Source organism: Lepeophtheirus salmonis, chromosome 8 (genome assembly GCF_016086655.4).
Source record: "Lepeophtheirus salmonis chromosome 8, UVic_Lsal_1.4, whole genome shotgun sequence".
NCBI lineage: Eukaryota > Metazoa > Arthropoda > Copepoda > Siphonostomatoida > Caligidae > Lepeophtheirus > Lepeophtheirus salmonis.
In genome coordinates this window covers 36,656,774-36,669,655 of record NC_052138.2, presented here as the reverse complement: position 1 = coordinate 36,669,655, position 12,882 = coordinate 36,656,774, and the positions used below count along the sequence as shown (strand labels likewise).

General features: G+C 34.1%; 2 protein-coding genes across 8 annotated transcripts; one reads left to right on the top strand and one right to left on the bottom strand.

The window, feature by feature from the left end:
* Positions 1–2,546: 2,546 nt before the first annotated feature.
* Positions 2,547–4,203, bottom strand: LOC121122624 (uncharacterized). The gene is made up of 2 exons (XM_040717655.2): positions 3,257–4,203; positions 2,547–3,171 (listed from the first exon to the last, which is right to left on the bottom strand). The coding sequence occupies exons 1-2, from the start codon at positions 4,065–4,067 to the stop codon at positions 2,753–2,755; spliced, it is 1,230 nt and encodes a 409-aa protein (XP_040573589.1). The 5' UTR covers positions 4,068–4,203; the 3' UTR covers positions 2,547–2,752.
* Positions 4,204–9,456: 5,253 nt separating this feature from the next.
* On the top strand, positions 9,457–12,796 carry LOC121122488 (RNA polymerase-associated protein Rtf1). Of its 7 annotated transcripts, none has more exons than XM_040717497.2 (3): positions 9,457–9,609; positions 9,893–10,135; positions 10,200–12,796. In XM_040717497.2, the coding sequence occupies exon 3, from the start codon at positions 10,225–10,227 to the stop codon at positions 12,430–12,432; it is 2,208 nt and encodes a 735-aa protein (XP_040573431.1). In that variant the 5' UTR covers positions 9,457–9,609; positions 9,893–10,135; positions 10,200–10,224; the 3' UTR covers positions 12,433–12,796. The 7 variants fall into 7 exon arrangements, with proteins under 7 accessions (XP_040573431.1, XP_071746698.1, XP_071746697.1 ...); XM_071890597.1 differs by having other exon boundaries at positions 9,480–9,609; positions 9,745–10,135; XM_071890599.1 differs by having other exon boundaries at positions 9,490–9,609; positions 9,940–10,135.
* Positions 12,797–12,882: the final 86 nt, after the last annotated feature.

Below are 12,882 nucleotides of genomic sequence, written 5' to 3'. Positions count from 1 at the left end.
GAAGGAACCACAATACGTTGACCGTTATAAACTAATAGGTTAGTGTTTTCATCTATGCTGAGAAGATCCCACTGTTTGGATGAGAATGAGGGAGTTGTTTTGGATTTATATTTTTCATAAGAGTTGATTTCACTGCTTGATATGATGTATCATCTTTTCCGGCATCAATTAAATTTTCAATATTAAAACCCTGGTTGTGAAGCACTTAAAGCACGAAACAGAAATGTCCCCGCATTATCATTTTCAGGATTAAATACTTGAAAACGTGATTATCATTATAATTTTTATTAGGAGAGACTTGAATGACTTGATCATAATTAATGGAGTAACATATGCCGTGATGTATGTTTCGAAGACTTTTCCAATTTTGATACGAAGACAGACGGCGCCCATGCATCTCAAGCTTGAATTGTTCGCTGCTGTGATGGAGAGTCTTTTATTTGAGTCTATTTCGATGTTGTACTCCAATACCAAGTCGTGAGAAATAAGAGGCTCGGTAGCTCCAGTATCAGCAGAGCATTCATGACAAAAGTTTGATCTGACCTTGGATAAACTTCAGCCTCGAGATATAAAGTGATGTGATCGATGGATAAAGTTTTCACTCGGATCGTCGACGTTTTGATTAGCTTGGCCTTGCTCTGCTATGGAGATTTGGCATCATATAAGCATATTTTCTCTAAATGGTTCTTCTTTTTACATTTCTTAAAAGTCTCATTTTTAGCTGGACATTCAAAAGGTCGATGCGATGTATTTGACTAGCTACATCTATAGGATTTACGTTTAAATTCAGTGGATGATGATACTTTTTGTTTATAGTCTGATTTTGTTGTTGTCGTTCTCGATCTTTGTAAGTAGACAGAGCTGCAACATCTGCTTGTTTTGCATCTTTAATTTTTTTCCTCCATAGATGAAGCCGAATCCCATGCCATGGCTATCTGTGGAATAATAGAGCTCGAAATAAGTCCGCCATGATCTAAATTCCGCCAGTGTCGAGTTTTTCGTGAGTCTCTCTGACTCCTAGTGCAGACATGCTTCCAGGACCGATACCACAGGGTGTGGGAGAGGGGTGATATCCCCATGGATTATAAAGATTGGAAAAAAAAGATATGTCTGTCCAAAAATTTGGACTATTTATGCAATGATAAAAAAACTGAATGTCCCCTTAAAAAAATGTTAAGGTCGACTTGAGTTCAATGCTTTCCTATAAATGGTTGTTATATATTACATTTTAAAAAAACAGAGTACACGGGCTTATGAAAATGGCCCAAAAGGGCTTCTTATTTTGAAACTAACATTGTTTTCAATTACTTTTCAACTGCTTTGTGACATGGCTAAAATTAAAGAATAATTCTTAAATTACATCCTTTAAAAAATGCCTTCAAAAAGTTCATATAATCAACTTTACTTTAACTTTAAAAGTTAATTTCGGACCTTGCTTCATATAATAACTGGTTCAGTGTAAAAACCGATTGGCGAAAACAAAAAATATTGTAATAAAAAGGTTGCGGACAAAATCGTTGAGGTAATATCGTTGCGCAGTAAAATCATGCTGTAAATTTAACATTATAATTGTGATACAAAATTGTAGTTTATCAGTAATATCATCGTGAAGCAACATCATTATAAGCAATGGTAATCTTTGTTTAAATGAAGATATTATAATTTAATGTGATTATGTGTACAGTGTCATGATTGCAACAATGGTGTCTTTTTTGGAAGTTTTAAAATAATATTCTTCAACCTCTTCAATATTTGAAATTAAAAAGTAATAAATTAAACAGGATAATGCGACTCAATATAGTCTAGATATCAATCTTTCAAAGCAAGGGTTAAATTTAAAGGACTCAAGGGACTCCCTAGTTAAAACCAATATGAATAGTATTTATTAATTATGAAAAGTACTTCATTGGAGTTATAGATTCAATTTATGAATTAAGATATTTATAAAGAAAGTATAAATTTGGATAATAAGACCGGAATTAAATATTACGAGGTACTACTACGTTAAACGGACTTTATACATCCAGATCGCCGTCAGGGGAGTCTTCAGGATTATATTTTGGGTGGGCTTGGCTTAAAATTTCAAATTTTCCTCAAGAAATCCATCCAAAAAAACATTTACCTCTATTTAGGCGCGTAGTTATTTTTAGTACAAAGGAAAAATTCCTTGATTTGGGAGGCTACATCCCTGTGGACGCCCCTGGTAAGGCTAATAAATGTGTGGGTCTCATTTCTTATCGAAAAGTTGATTTTATTAAGAATCTTATTTTTAATAAAATGCAGTCTAACTTTTTATTTAGAGTTGATATTTCTCATTATTCTCGATTTTTTGAGACATTTTTCTCTTAGAAGATTTTTAATTCTAAGCATATTTTTACGATAAATGGCAGTGGCTTCTTTTCATGCGCGAGGTCCTATTTACTTTTGTTTTATGTGATCCGATTAAGCAGAATCAACTGTTTATGAGAATTACTTCTACGCTGTAAGTGATGGAACGTCAATGACTGGTTATATTCTGATGTATTATAAAAATGAAGACTCAAGGATTAAGTTATAGTGTAATTAAATTTATTCAATTAGATATTATATATAATATTTAAATATATATATATATACCATATCCTATAATATAATGTACAATTTTTTTAAAAATATAAAGAATACTCATTGAGAATGAATGCGTAATACAAGTAAAGATAATATATAAATATATATATCTATTTCAAAATTTATGATGGTGTGAGAAGAGACCTTAATCAAAAGTTTTCTTAGAATTCATAGGTGATGAAGAGAATCCTCCTCCGCCACCACCTCGGCCTCCACGACCACGGGGAGTACCTCTACCCCCACGTCCACGTCCTCCCCCACGGCCACCGCCGCTATTGCGTCTGTTACCACCTTGAGGACAGTCTCTAGACATGTGTCCTTCTTCGTTACAATTATAGCATGACATAGCTTTCTTTTCAGGGCAATCCCTTGAGATGTGGCCCTCCTTTTTACAATTAAAGCATTTGTCACCGCCGCCAGTGGGGCATTCTCTTGAGAAATGACCAACTTCTCCGCATTTAAAGCAAGTACTTCCACCGGTTATTTCCGTACATTCTCTTGAGAAATGACCGTCCTTGCCACATTTGAAACAACCGTTTCCACCAGATTCACGTCTTGGACCACCTATAAAGAACAATATTAAATTATAAAAGACTCATATACTTTGTAATATAGTGCGAAGAAGAAGGAAGGAGTGTGAAGTAATTACCTCGTTGGTTAGACTTTCCTCTAGCACCACGGCCTCTGTTGTCAAATCCGCCTCTATTGGGTGTTCTTCTGAACTGCTGAACAGGCTCCTCCTCTACTTCCATCTCTTCAGTTTCTGTGGGTTTGCTCTCAGTCTCTTCTTCTTCGTTGCTATCGTCCTCATCATCAGAGGAATCCGCCTCCTTCTTCCCCGCTTTCTTGACGGGTTTCTTATCGGACTTTTCATCTTCGTCAGAGGAAGATTCTTCGTCAGAGGATTCTTCTTCCTTCTTCACTGCTTGCTTTTTGGGAGATGGCTTTTTGGGTTTGGATTCTTCTTCGTCATCGCTGTCTTCATCGCTATCATCATCAGAAGAAGCGGCTTTTTTGGGAGCTTCCTTCTTAGGGGCTTCCTTCTTGGCAGCTTTCTTGGGCTTAACTTCTTCTTCTTCTTCCTCTTCATCATCACTATCCTCTTCGGAAGAAGATTCTTCCTTCTTCTTTCCATTCACGGCCTTCTTGGCTTGAACGACCTTCTTGGGCTTCTCTTCTTCTTCTTCATCCTCAGATTCTTCTTCGGATGAAGATTCTTCCTCCTCCTTCTTGGCCTTCTTGTTCGTAGGTCCCTTCTTGGCGTCCACAGCCTTTCTCTTGAGAGATTGGGACTTCATGAAGTGATCCACGAGCTCTGTGATTGTGGGAGATCCCTTGGGAAGAGTCTGCTTTAGATTTGTAAACTTCTTGAACTGATTGGCCAATTTGTCTGAGACGGTGTCCTTGAGGTAGTCGTAGACCAGAGCGTTCAATTTGGTCATAGAATCCATATCTTCCATCTTTGAGTCTATGAGTTGTTGAGGATTAACACTGGTAATAATAAAGTACGATAAAAGAGAAGAAGAAGTGACTCTACTCCACTGTCTATGATAGCAAGATGAGTGAGAGTATGTAGTTACAAAACGTGCTAAGAAGAGGATGTAAACAACATGCACGTGCGTAGAAAGCACTCTCGCAGGCACGCCAACCACAACTCATTGTAGCCACAGTCCATATAATACATAGAAAAGTGTAGCATTCTCTCTTAAATTATTATATATGTAAGATCCTCTTCCCAAGTGCTCTAAATTCTTCATTTAATATTATTATTCATCCCATTTTTTTATTGCAACTTGTACACAACATATACAGCTAATTTTAAACGTATCTTACAATCAAAACCATTATTTTTGGTTACAAAAAAATTGTGAGGAAAGTACATAACAAATTCTAGCCAACCGGTTTGTTTGTGCAGAGTATAACTACTTTTATTAAAAATTGACGTCATGTGTTTTGTCTTATCGTCACGTGTTACAAATAAACACAAGGAGTACTATTTAGAAAATATCCACGCGGGGTATATTATTTTATCACTGTTTTGTTTGATATTTCGATTATATAAATTAATGATGTTTCATTAATATACTTATTATATCTAGGTTTGTAGTCGAAACATATTTACCCATTGAATTATTATTATTATTATTATTGAATATGAGAGTCCACAAAAAGTAAGTCGGCTTGAATCATTTGTATTTTCTTTCTGTCCTAAATGAGTTATTTTTTTGTAAAATTGACATCATTTTACGGATTATTTTATGCTCAGTTGTTTCTTTACTCCCCCTTCTAAGGAAAATGTATGTAAGATTAAGCATATATCATCAGTAAGACAAAATCATACATATTTTAAGTACGAAATTACGTTGTAATCAAATTGTATAGAGTAAATAAGAATGCGCCACTATAAATAGAAATGGCTTCATATATATATCTATTATATAATAATTATTTCTATGCCCTTCAATATGGTAAATTAACAAATTATAAATACATTAAGAAATACGTGCATTCAAACTCCTCCATAACATGGCCTTTAATTTCTAAATTGAGATAATCCAAATTATATAATTAATCATGGATATTAAGGCCTATATTTCACTTTAATGAATAATTATACATTAGAATGCGTAGTATTACTTTAAAAAATATAAAACGTGCTCATATTTATATCGCCTTTTAGATTTTACTGCCCGCCGTCACGCGTCGTTACCTTTATTGTAGCATGCAACCTTTCTTCGAAAAAAAAGCAGAAAAAGGCCCAGAATCAGTTGGTAGCAATTACCCAATACTTCCCAACTATGGAATTATTCTGCTATGATTGTTGAGAATTGTTCGCAGCTTAACAAGAGCTAATTAAAATCAACCAATCAACATTCCGAACATTGATAACGACTAACACAAATATGTATTGTGTATTTTGTTGTTTGCTTTCGACATGCATGCTACTTTTACCCTCATGGAAGTTCTGATAAAACGTTTTTACGACATAAGACTTTATTTGATGCATAAATAGTTCATTTAGTCATATTTCAATATCGATTAGTTTTCTTTTGTTTTTTAAACTGGATTTCTTTTAGGTTGAGTGTCAGAATTTTAATATTCCAATTTAATTATTTATATTACTGTATAACAAAGGGGAAAATTAATTCAAATATAACTATGTAAGAATATGCTTTTTTATATAGTATTATCATAAAAATGAAAAAGAACTTATATTGCTTCTGAAAACGGTTCGTTCTTTTAAATGAACAAGGACTTTGGGTATTTTCGTTAATTTTTATAACTTGACTCTTGTATTGTTTAAAGCAGCTTACTCCATGCACTATGAATTACTCGAAAAAGGTATTACTAAAGGACTCAAGATCACACAATACTATTTAACATATTAATAGTATTGTTAATCAATTAATCAGAATTCGATCATCCGTCTTTCTTAATTTGATATTAACGATTTAAGTTATAAATATTGTACATCCTTTGACAAAAAGATGATTCCTAACTTTAACGGATTTTTTTGCAACTGACTTGTAGAAAAGAACAGGAGAGTGATTATGTACATACTCAATTAAATTTTGCTTTTCAATTTTTAACCATGAAAAATACACTTCCCTCTAATTGAGGTTGAGTATGAGAGCCTTGTTTCACTGCAGATATTAGTAGAACTCAGTGATGTTATATAAGATATTGATTTTTATATTTATTTATATCAATTATGTCATTGATAAGTTTATCAATTCTATGTATATAATTATTAATAACTATTCTATAAATAATAATTAACAGTTGACTACAGTACAGGATATTAAATTCAAATGAAGAGTGTTCTGTTAAAAGTTTTTTGATCATCCAAGGATTTATTTGTATTAAGTCAAGAAGAACATCATTTCTCTTGTTGTATTTTAATAGCAACTTAAGTATTTATGCTAATGAATAACACCAGTTTGATTTAGAAAGAGTATGGAACTGAAATGATCAAGCAATCAACTATAATGAAATATTTTTATATTTATTAATCATATATTGTAATAATGAAAATTAAATATCGTAAAGATATCAACTATTTATTCAAGAGTTTATTCGGACAATTTATTTATTCGTCTTTTGCCAGGTGGATCATTGTCTGATCCGTAATTCAAGAAGTATTACGAGAACAGTAAAAAACAATATTCTTAATTTCTACTAAATCCGAAAAATTTAAGAAATCATCATCATCCCAAACAGAGAGACTTGAAATTAGGATTGACGTTTCTCTATTGGTAATTTAATATCTATTATTTGATTTGATTTCCTTAACTTCCATATTGCTAAATCATATGTGAGGTTAGATTAAATTTGATAGGAAAAGCGTTATATTTTAAATTCCTTAAGAATATCAGGGTATTCTTTTGCGTTCCAATGGCTCTCTGGCAAAATGATTAGAGTATAATGCATGATGAACAGCTTTTAGCCAATACAATAGCACAGTACAATACATTCCAGCAAGCCCGATTACATCATGGTCTAACCTTGTAGAATAAGAAGTTCTTCGATAGAGATCTGTAATCCCAACTGTGGAAAGTATATTTTAAAATCTGATCGCGTATTCAAAAAAATTAAAAATCAGCTTCTTCCCTTTAGCTGGTGTTAAAAATAACATATCGAGCTGCATTTCATTCCTGCAGAATGAAAATTTTAATCTAGTCTTGCCTTGGTATGCCAAACTGCCAATAAAAATCCCTTGTTACCTCTATTTATTTATTTCTCTTTGATTAAGACGAATAGTTTTTTGTATATATACAAACGTATACACGGTATCAATGTTACTAGAACCAAGATAATTTGTATCTTGGTTCTAGTAACATTGCACGGTATTTCCTATCAGCTGTTAATTGAGTTGACTCAATTGTATGATTTAAAACAGTTGACTCTTCGTATAATAAGCTCTAAAAGGTCATTACATTGGATTTTTATTTTCATATTAATTCATATCAATCAAGGACTTCAATTCAATGTAAATTGAATATAAAGTCTTTAGAAAAATATATACTTATTTGCGAGTGGATAAAAATAGATCGACATGTAAAAGCGTAAGTTCATGTAGGCTGTCTGATTAGCATAATATCCATGGGACCCTCTGTGCCCTTAGTAGACAAAAAAGTAGACTAATAGGCAACTTAATTTGGGAAAAAGTGTTCATGTGGTCATCGTTTCGTCACTAATAACTTTGGGCATAACTATACAAATATGAGTGCTCGAGTTGCATGAAATAAGTGTATAAAAACGCGTTCTGAAGTTAGTTGTCGTTGGCGGTATTTATATATAAACTGATCTTGGGCCTTTCTCTTTTTGTTTTTTGGATGAGAGGCTGCGTGATACAAAAAAGTAAACAACGTGATGTATAAATTTGATCCGGTAACAGCTGAGATTATATCAATCGCTTATATTGTCCTCAAATAAAATTTTTCAAAAATGTGAAATGTTCCAATTAGGAGAATATTGAAAGATGTACGATTAAAAAATAAAAAATTTAAAAGGGTTTTGTAAAAGATGAGCAACACTTTATTTTTTCATTTGGTTTTTTTAGCGATAGGAATATATGTAAAGAGTAATCCTTCATTTCAACGAGAATAAACTTTGCTTTTAGAGACTTTAGTTCAGTAGCAATATTGATTTGATTGCTATACAATCTCCGTAAGATTAGTTTTTATAATAATAAAACCCTAACTCTATATCAGTGGTTTTCAAACTGGGAGGCAGACCCTCATTGGGGGAGTATTTCAAGGGGGTCAAATCAGAAAAAAAATCGTAAATGTAAATAGTGTTAAGCAATTAATTGTGGTGTTGTATGTGGGATTCGGAGAGTAGAGTACCAGAACAAATTCAAAAGTGAGGGTAACTTCAGAATCGCGGCTTCATATATTAAGGGTCGGTTTTAACCTGATGCAGAGATAAATGTGATAAAATTTGATCTGATTTGATAATTACCTTTTTTGTCCTTTTTGAATAATTTATGTCCATATTTTTATTTTTTGACATTCTTTCAGAAGAATATATATTTTTATATTTAAAACGACCTTTATAAAGATTTGGAATAGTTACTTTAGATGCATGTAGTCAAGAGCTTCGTCGGAGTCCTCTGCAGTAATGAAGAAAAATAGGAAATTCAGAAGGATAATTTTTACATAGGACTCAATATCATCTCTTCGTAACTACTCAATATCCAAATGAGCGAGGGGTTGCGGGACTGGTCTTTTTGTTCCCCTAAAATAATCGCCACAGGAGGAGGGAGTTTGCATAGTCTGATCCCCTGCTCACCATTCATAAGAAAAATCAAAGTGAATCTTATAAACTTTGTTGGTGTAACGCTGAATGCAGGAAAATAATGGATTTTAAAAAGAATATTTCGAAGCTCAAAGCAGTTGATCATTCAAGTACTTGTACTTAGAATTTGTAATGGTCATGAAATATTATTTTTATTAATGTAATATAGTAATACTACATGAAATGCTAGAGAGAAGGACTGAATACAGGATCAAGACAGCTATTGAGTGCATTTCCCAAATTCAAATTATTTTTACTTCATTGATTTGTTTGTTATTGCTTCACTCTTATGACATCAGAAATGAAAATAAGCAATTTTGTTAAAGAACTTCAGTCAACAGCTGACTGAATTATGTCTCCGGTCCTTCAGCAGTCCTTGAATACTGGGCCGAAATAATAAAAAGTCGTTATGTGCGGACGTCTAGCGAGGAAAGAAAATAAGTGAGATGGGGGGAGCTGAGAGGGGGGAAAAAGAGGGGAAAATTAAAATAATATGGCTAGCTAGAAGAAGCTACCATTGAGTAAGAAAATATAGATATGCCAAGCTTTACAAAAGAATATTTCATTGTTTCAGCTGTTAACTTTAGTTTGCTTAAGGAATAGTAGAGTAACAATGTTAGGCAACAAGTAAATCACAGATCTATCTTATTAATTATCAACTAACTAACTCTCTATAGTGACCACATTGGGCGCATTTTTGGGGTAAATATTTGTAATTACTTTTTAGGTAAAAAATGTTGTAATTTAATCTTATTTTGTCCGTTGATTCCTTATTTATTAACGCTATATTTAGGGTTTTCAATTATTCTCTAAAGTTATATTCCTTTTTTTTTTGAGGGGTTCCCAATGAGCTCATTCGTTATGCTAGTAAATTTTGAGTGAGAACAGAAAATCGTTGCTGACTAACCTTGTTTTAAATTAATAACATTGGAATAGTATTTTGCCGAAACAGCCATAAATTTAATAGGCTGATTCTTTGCACTAGGGTTTAAAGAGAATACTAAACAAAACAGCTGCATTACCCTTCTCCAGATCCGCATATATAGAAGAATTGAGTTGACTAAAATGAAGCTACTAGCTATCTAGCTAGAAGAAGAAAGAGAGAGGGAAAAAAAGAAGAAAGAAAGAAAGAGAAAGAGTTAAAGTGGGAATCACGAATCAGACTTGAGACTGAGGAGCCAATGCTGAATCCAAATAGCAATAAACAATAATAATATTCTGGTTATAGGTGAGAAATGGCTTGGGAGGAGGAGGACCCATGCTTAATGAGTTGTTGTTTTCTGATCCCCTAGAGCTGAGTACGAAGAAGGCAGGAGAATGTCATCATCGGAGAGAAGGAGTTCGTCCTCGAGCCTGAGTTCCTCGAACGAGGAAGCGGGTGCTCGAAGTAGAACGAGTTCTTCCTCCTCCCTCAGCTCTGATGCCTCCGCTTCAAAGAAGAAAAAGAGGTACAAGGCCTCTGAGAGAAGGGTCTCCAATGAAATGGCGGAACGGATGTCATTGTCGTCCATCAACGATGATGAAGAGGAAGAGGATGTTCTTGTGGCTCCAGCAGAGGACATTGAGCCAGAGGAGCTCCCACCGAGGAAAACAGGCTCCAAAGCAGTCTCGAAAAAGAAAAAAGAGCCTCGGAATCCTCCTCTGAAGAAAGGAAGAGGTCGAAAAGCCTCTAAAAAGGACGAAGACTCTGGTTCAGAGGAAGGAGAAATCTCCGAGGAGGAGGAAAAAGAATTTGACGATGGGTTGGATGAAGATCTCATTGGAGATGAAGAGGATAGAAATAATCTTGAGAATTTGACAGAAAGGGAACGAGAAGAAGAGCTTTTCAAAAGAGCAGAAACGAGAGAAAACCTTAAGAAAAGGTTTGAAATCCAAAAGAAATTGAAGCAGCAGCATCAACAGAAGCGGGAGTTGAAAGCTGCGGAAAAAGATTCGGATAGCGAAGGTCTTCTTCAAGATGATGAGGATAGCCTGGACGAAGTAGACAACATCGACAAAATACATACATCTGTTTTACTTTCAGAAGAAGAAGAAGAACCCGTTAGAACCTTTGATCACAAGGAACGTTCCTTTGATCGCCGTAAAAACTTGGATGCCCTAAAATATGACAAAAAGTCAAACGCACTCTCAGAGCTTAAAGCCAAACGTCAGGAAAAGGAGCAAAAGAAAAAGGATGCCCAAGAAAAAGAAGCCCTAAAGGAGTCGGACTCGGAAACAACCGATTGGTCTTCAAAAAAGAGATTAAAAGCCTCTGAAATTTATTCCGATGACTCGGATAGCTCTGATGGATCCCCTTCACGACGGCAGTCTCGATCTCCTGAAGTTCATTCTCGTAGCTCCAGATCCTCTTCCAGTTCCTCTTCATCTGGGTCATCAGGTGATGACTCAGAAACAGAACGGTTTCATAGCAAGAAAACTCAAAGATTTATTGAATTACAGGATGATTTGGAACCTATTCGTCTATCTCGACATAAGCTTGAGCGCTTTGTACATTTACCTTTTTTTAAGAAAACTGTATTAGGTTGCTTTGTTAGAATTGGAATTGGACAACACATGGGGAAATCCGTGTATCGATGTGTAGAAATAGTAGATGTGTGTGAAACTGCAAAAGTATACTCAGTTGGGCGCGAAAGAACCAATTGTGGACTTCGTTTGAAATTCGGTAAACAAGAGCGGGTTTTTCGATTAGAGTTTATTTCCAATCAGCCATGGACACCTACAGAGTTTTCAAAGTGGAAAGAGACTTGCATGGAAAATAGCATGACTCTCCCTACTAGAGAATTCGTAAAAGATAAACATTCAGAAATATCGAAGGCTATGAGATATGAATTTACAAATGATGACGTTGATAAAATTGTTGCCCAGAAAACAAGATTCCATCGTCATCCAGTGAATTACGCCATGAATAAAGCTCGACTAATGAAGGATAAAGAAATTGCTTTAGCTGAGGGACGAGAAGAAGATGCTTCCGCAATAGAAAAGAGATTAGCAGATTTAGAAGAACGAGCCGAGGAATTAGATAAAAAAAGAACCTCTTCAATATCCACAGTTTCCCTTATCAATGATCGAAATCGAAAAGATAATGTTCGCAAGGCTGAGGAAGCCATTAATAATGAAATCCGATTTAAGAAACAACATGGTGGAGAAGCACCAAATCCGTTTCGGCGCCATAAGTGCAATCCAAGAATGGTTACTAAGCACAAAGATGGTACATTTGATGATTCACTTCCCCTGTCTGATAATGCCAAGGAAAATGGTAATGTGAAGGAAAGGACAGTTCAAGATACGACAATCATTGCTGGTCCTACACCTTCAAAAAAGAGAAAGCATGAGTCAAAAAAAGAGAAAACGGATCTTTTCGATGCACACAATTTTGATATTGAGATTGATGTGGATACTACTCTTGGACCTTCGAATCCAGTTAATGTTAATTTAAAACCTGTTAGTCTGGCTCAAAAGGATACTGGTCCTGCAAAACGATCATTAAATTTAGATGATTATAAAAAAAGAAGAGGACTTATTTAATTTAAATTGTGATGGAACGATTCCTTAACTTAATTAAATGCTAAGTGTCCCTTAAATGTTGGTGATGAGGTTTTTATTATATATTATGATAATAAATATGTTATTATGTTTCCCTGTGAATGTTTAAAAAAAAATATTTTGTTCACTTGTATATTTGAGTATTCAAATTGTTTTGTGTAAAATATCTATCATCTTTAAAGTATTGTCTGTCTTGAACAGCAGAACTGATTTAACATATACCTGGTTTCCAATTGGATGACATACTACTCCTACTCAATGTCCAATCAGTTGCTATTGTTATGAATCCTATTTTCTATAGCAAATGCTACAATAATATAAAATTATAACGAATTATTATCCTTCATTAGTAATCTACAATTTATTTATTCATGATGAACGCTATAAAATTTTCTCATAAAAACATTATTAATTTTTCTTTATAACATAGAT

Bases quoted from the DNA above. Each gene is read 5' to 3' on its own strand.
- LOC121122624 (XM_040717655.2), bottom strand. From the start codon at position 4,067: ATGGAAGATATGGATTCTATGACCAAATTGAACGCTCTGGTCTACGAC. The intron at 3,172-3,256 runs GTAATTACTTCA...TGTTCTTTATAG, and splicing joins AGGAAAGTCTAACCAACGAG to GTGGTCCAAGACGTGAATCT.
- LOC121122488 (XM_040717497.2), top strand. From the start codon at position 10,225: ATGTCATCATCGGAGAGAAGGAGTTCGTCCTCGAGCCTGAGTTCCTCG.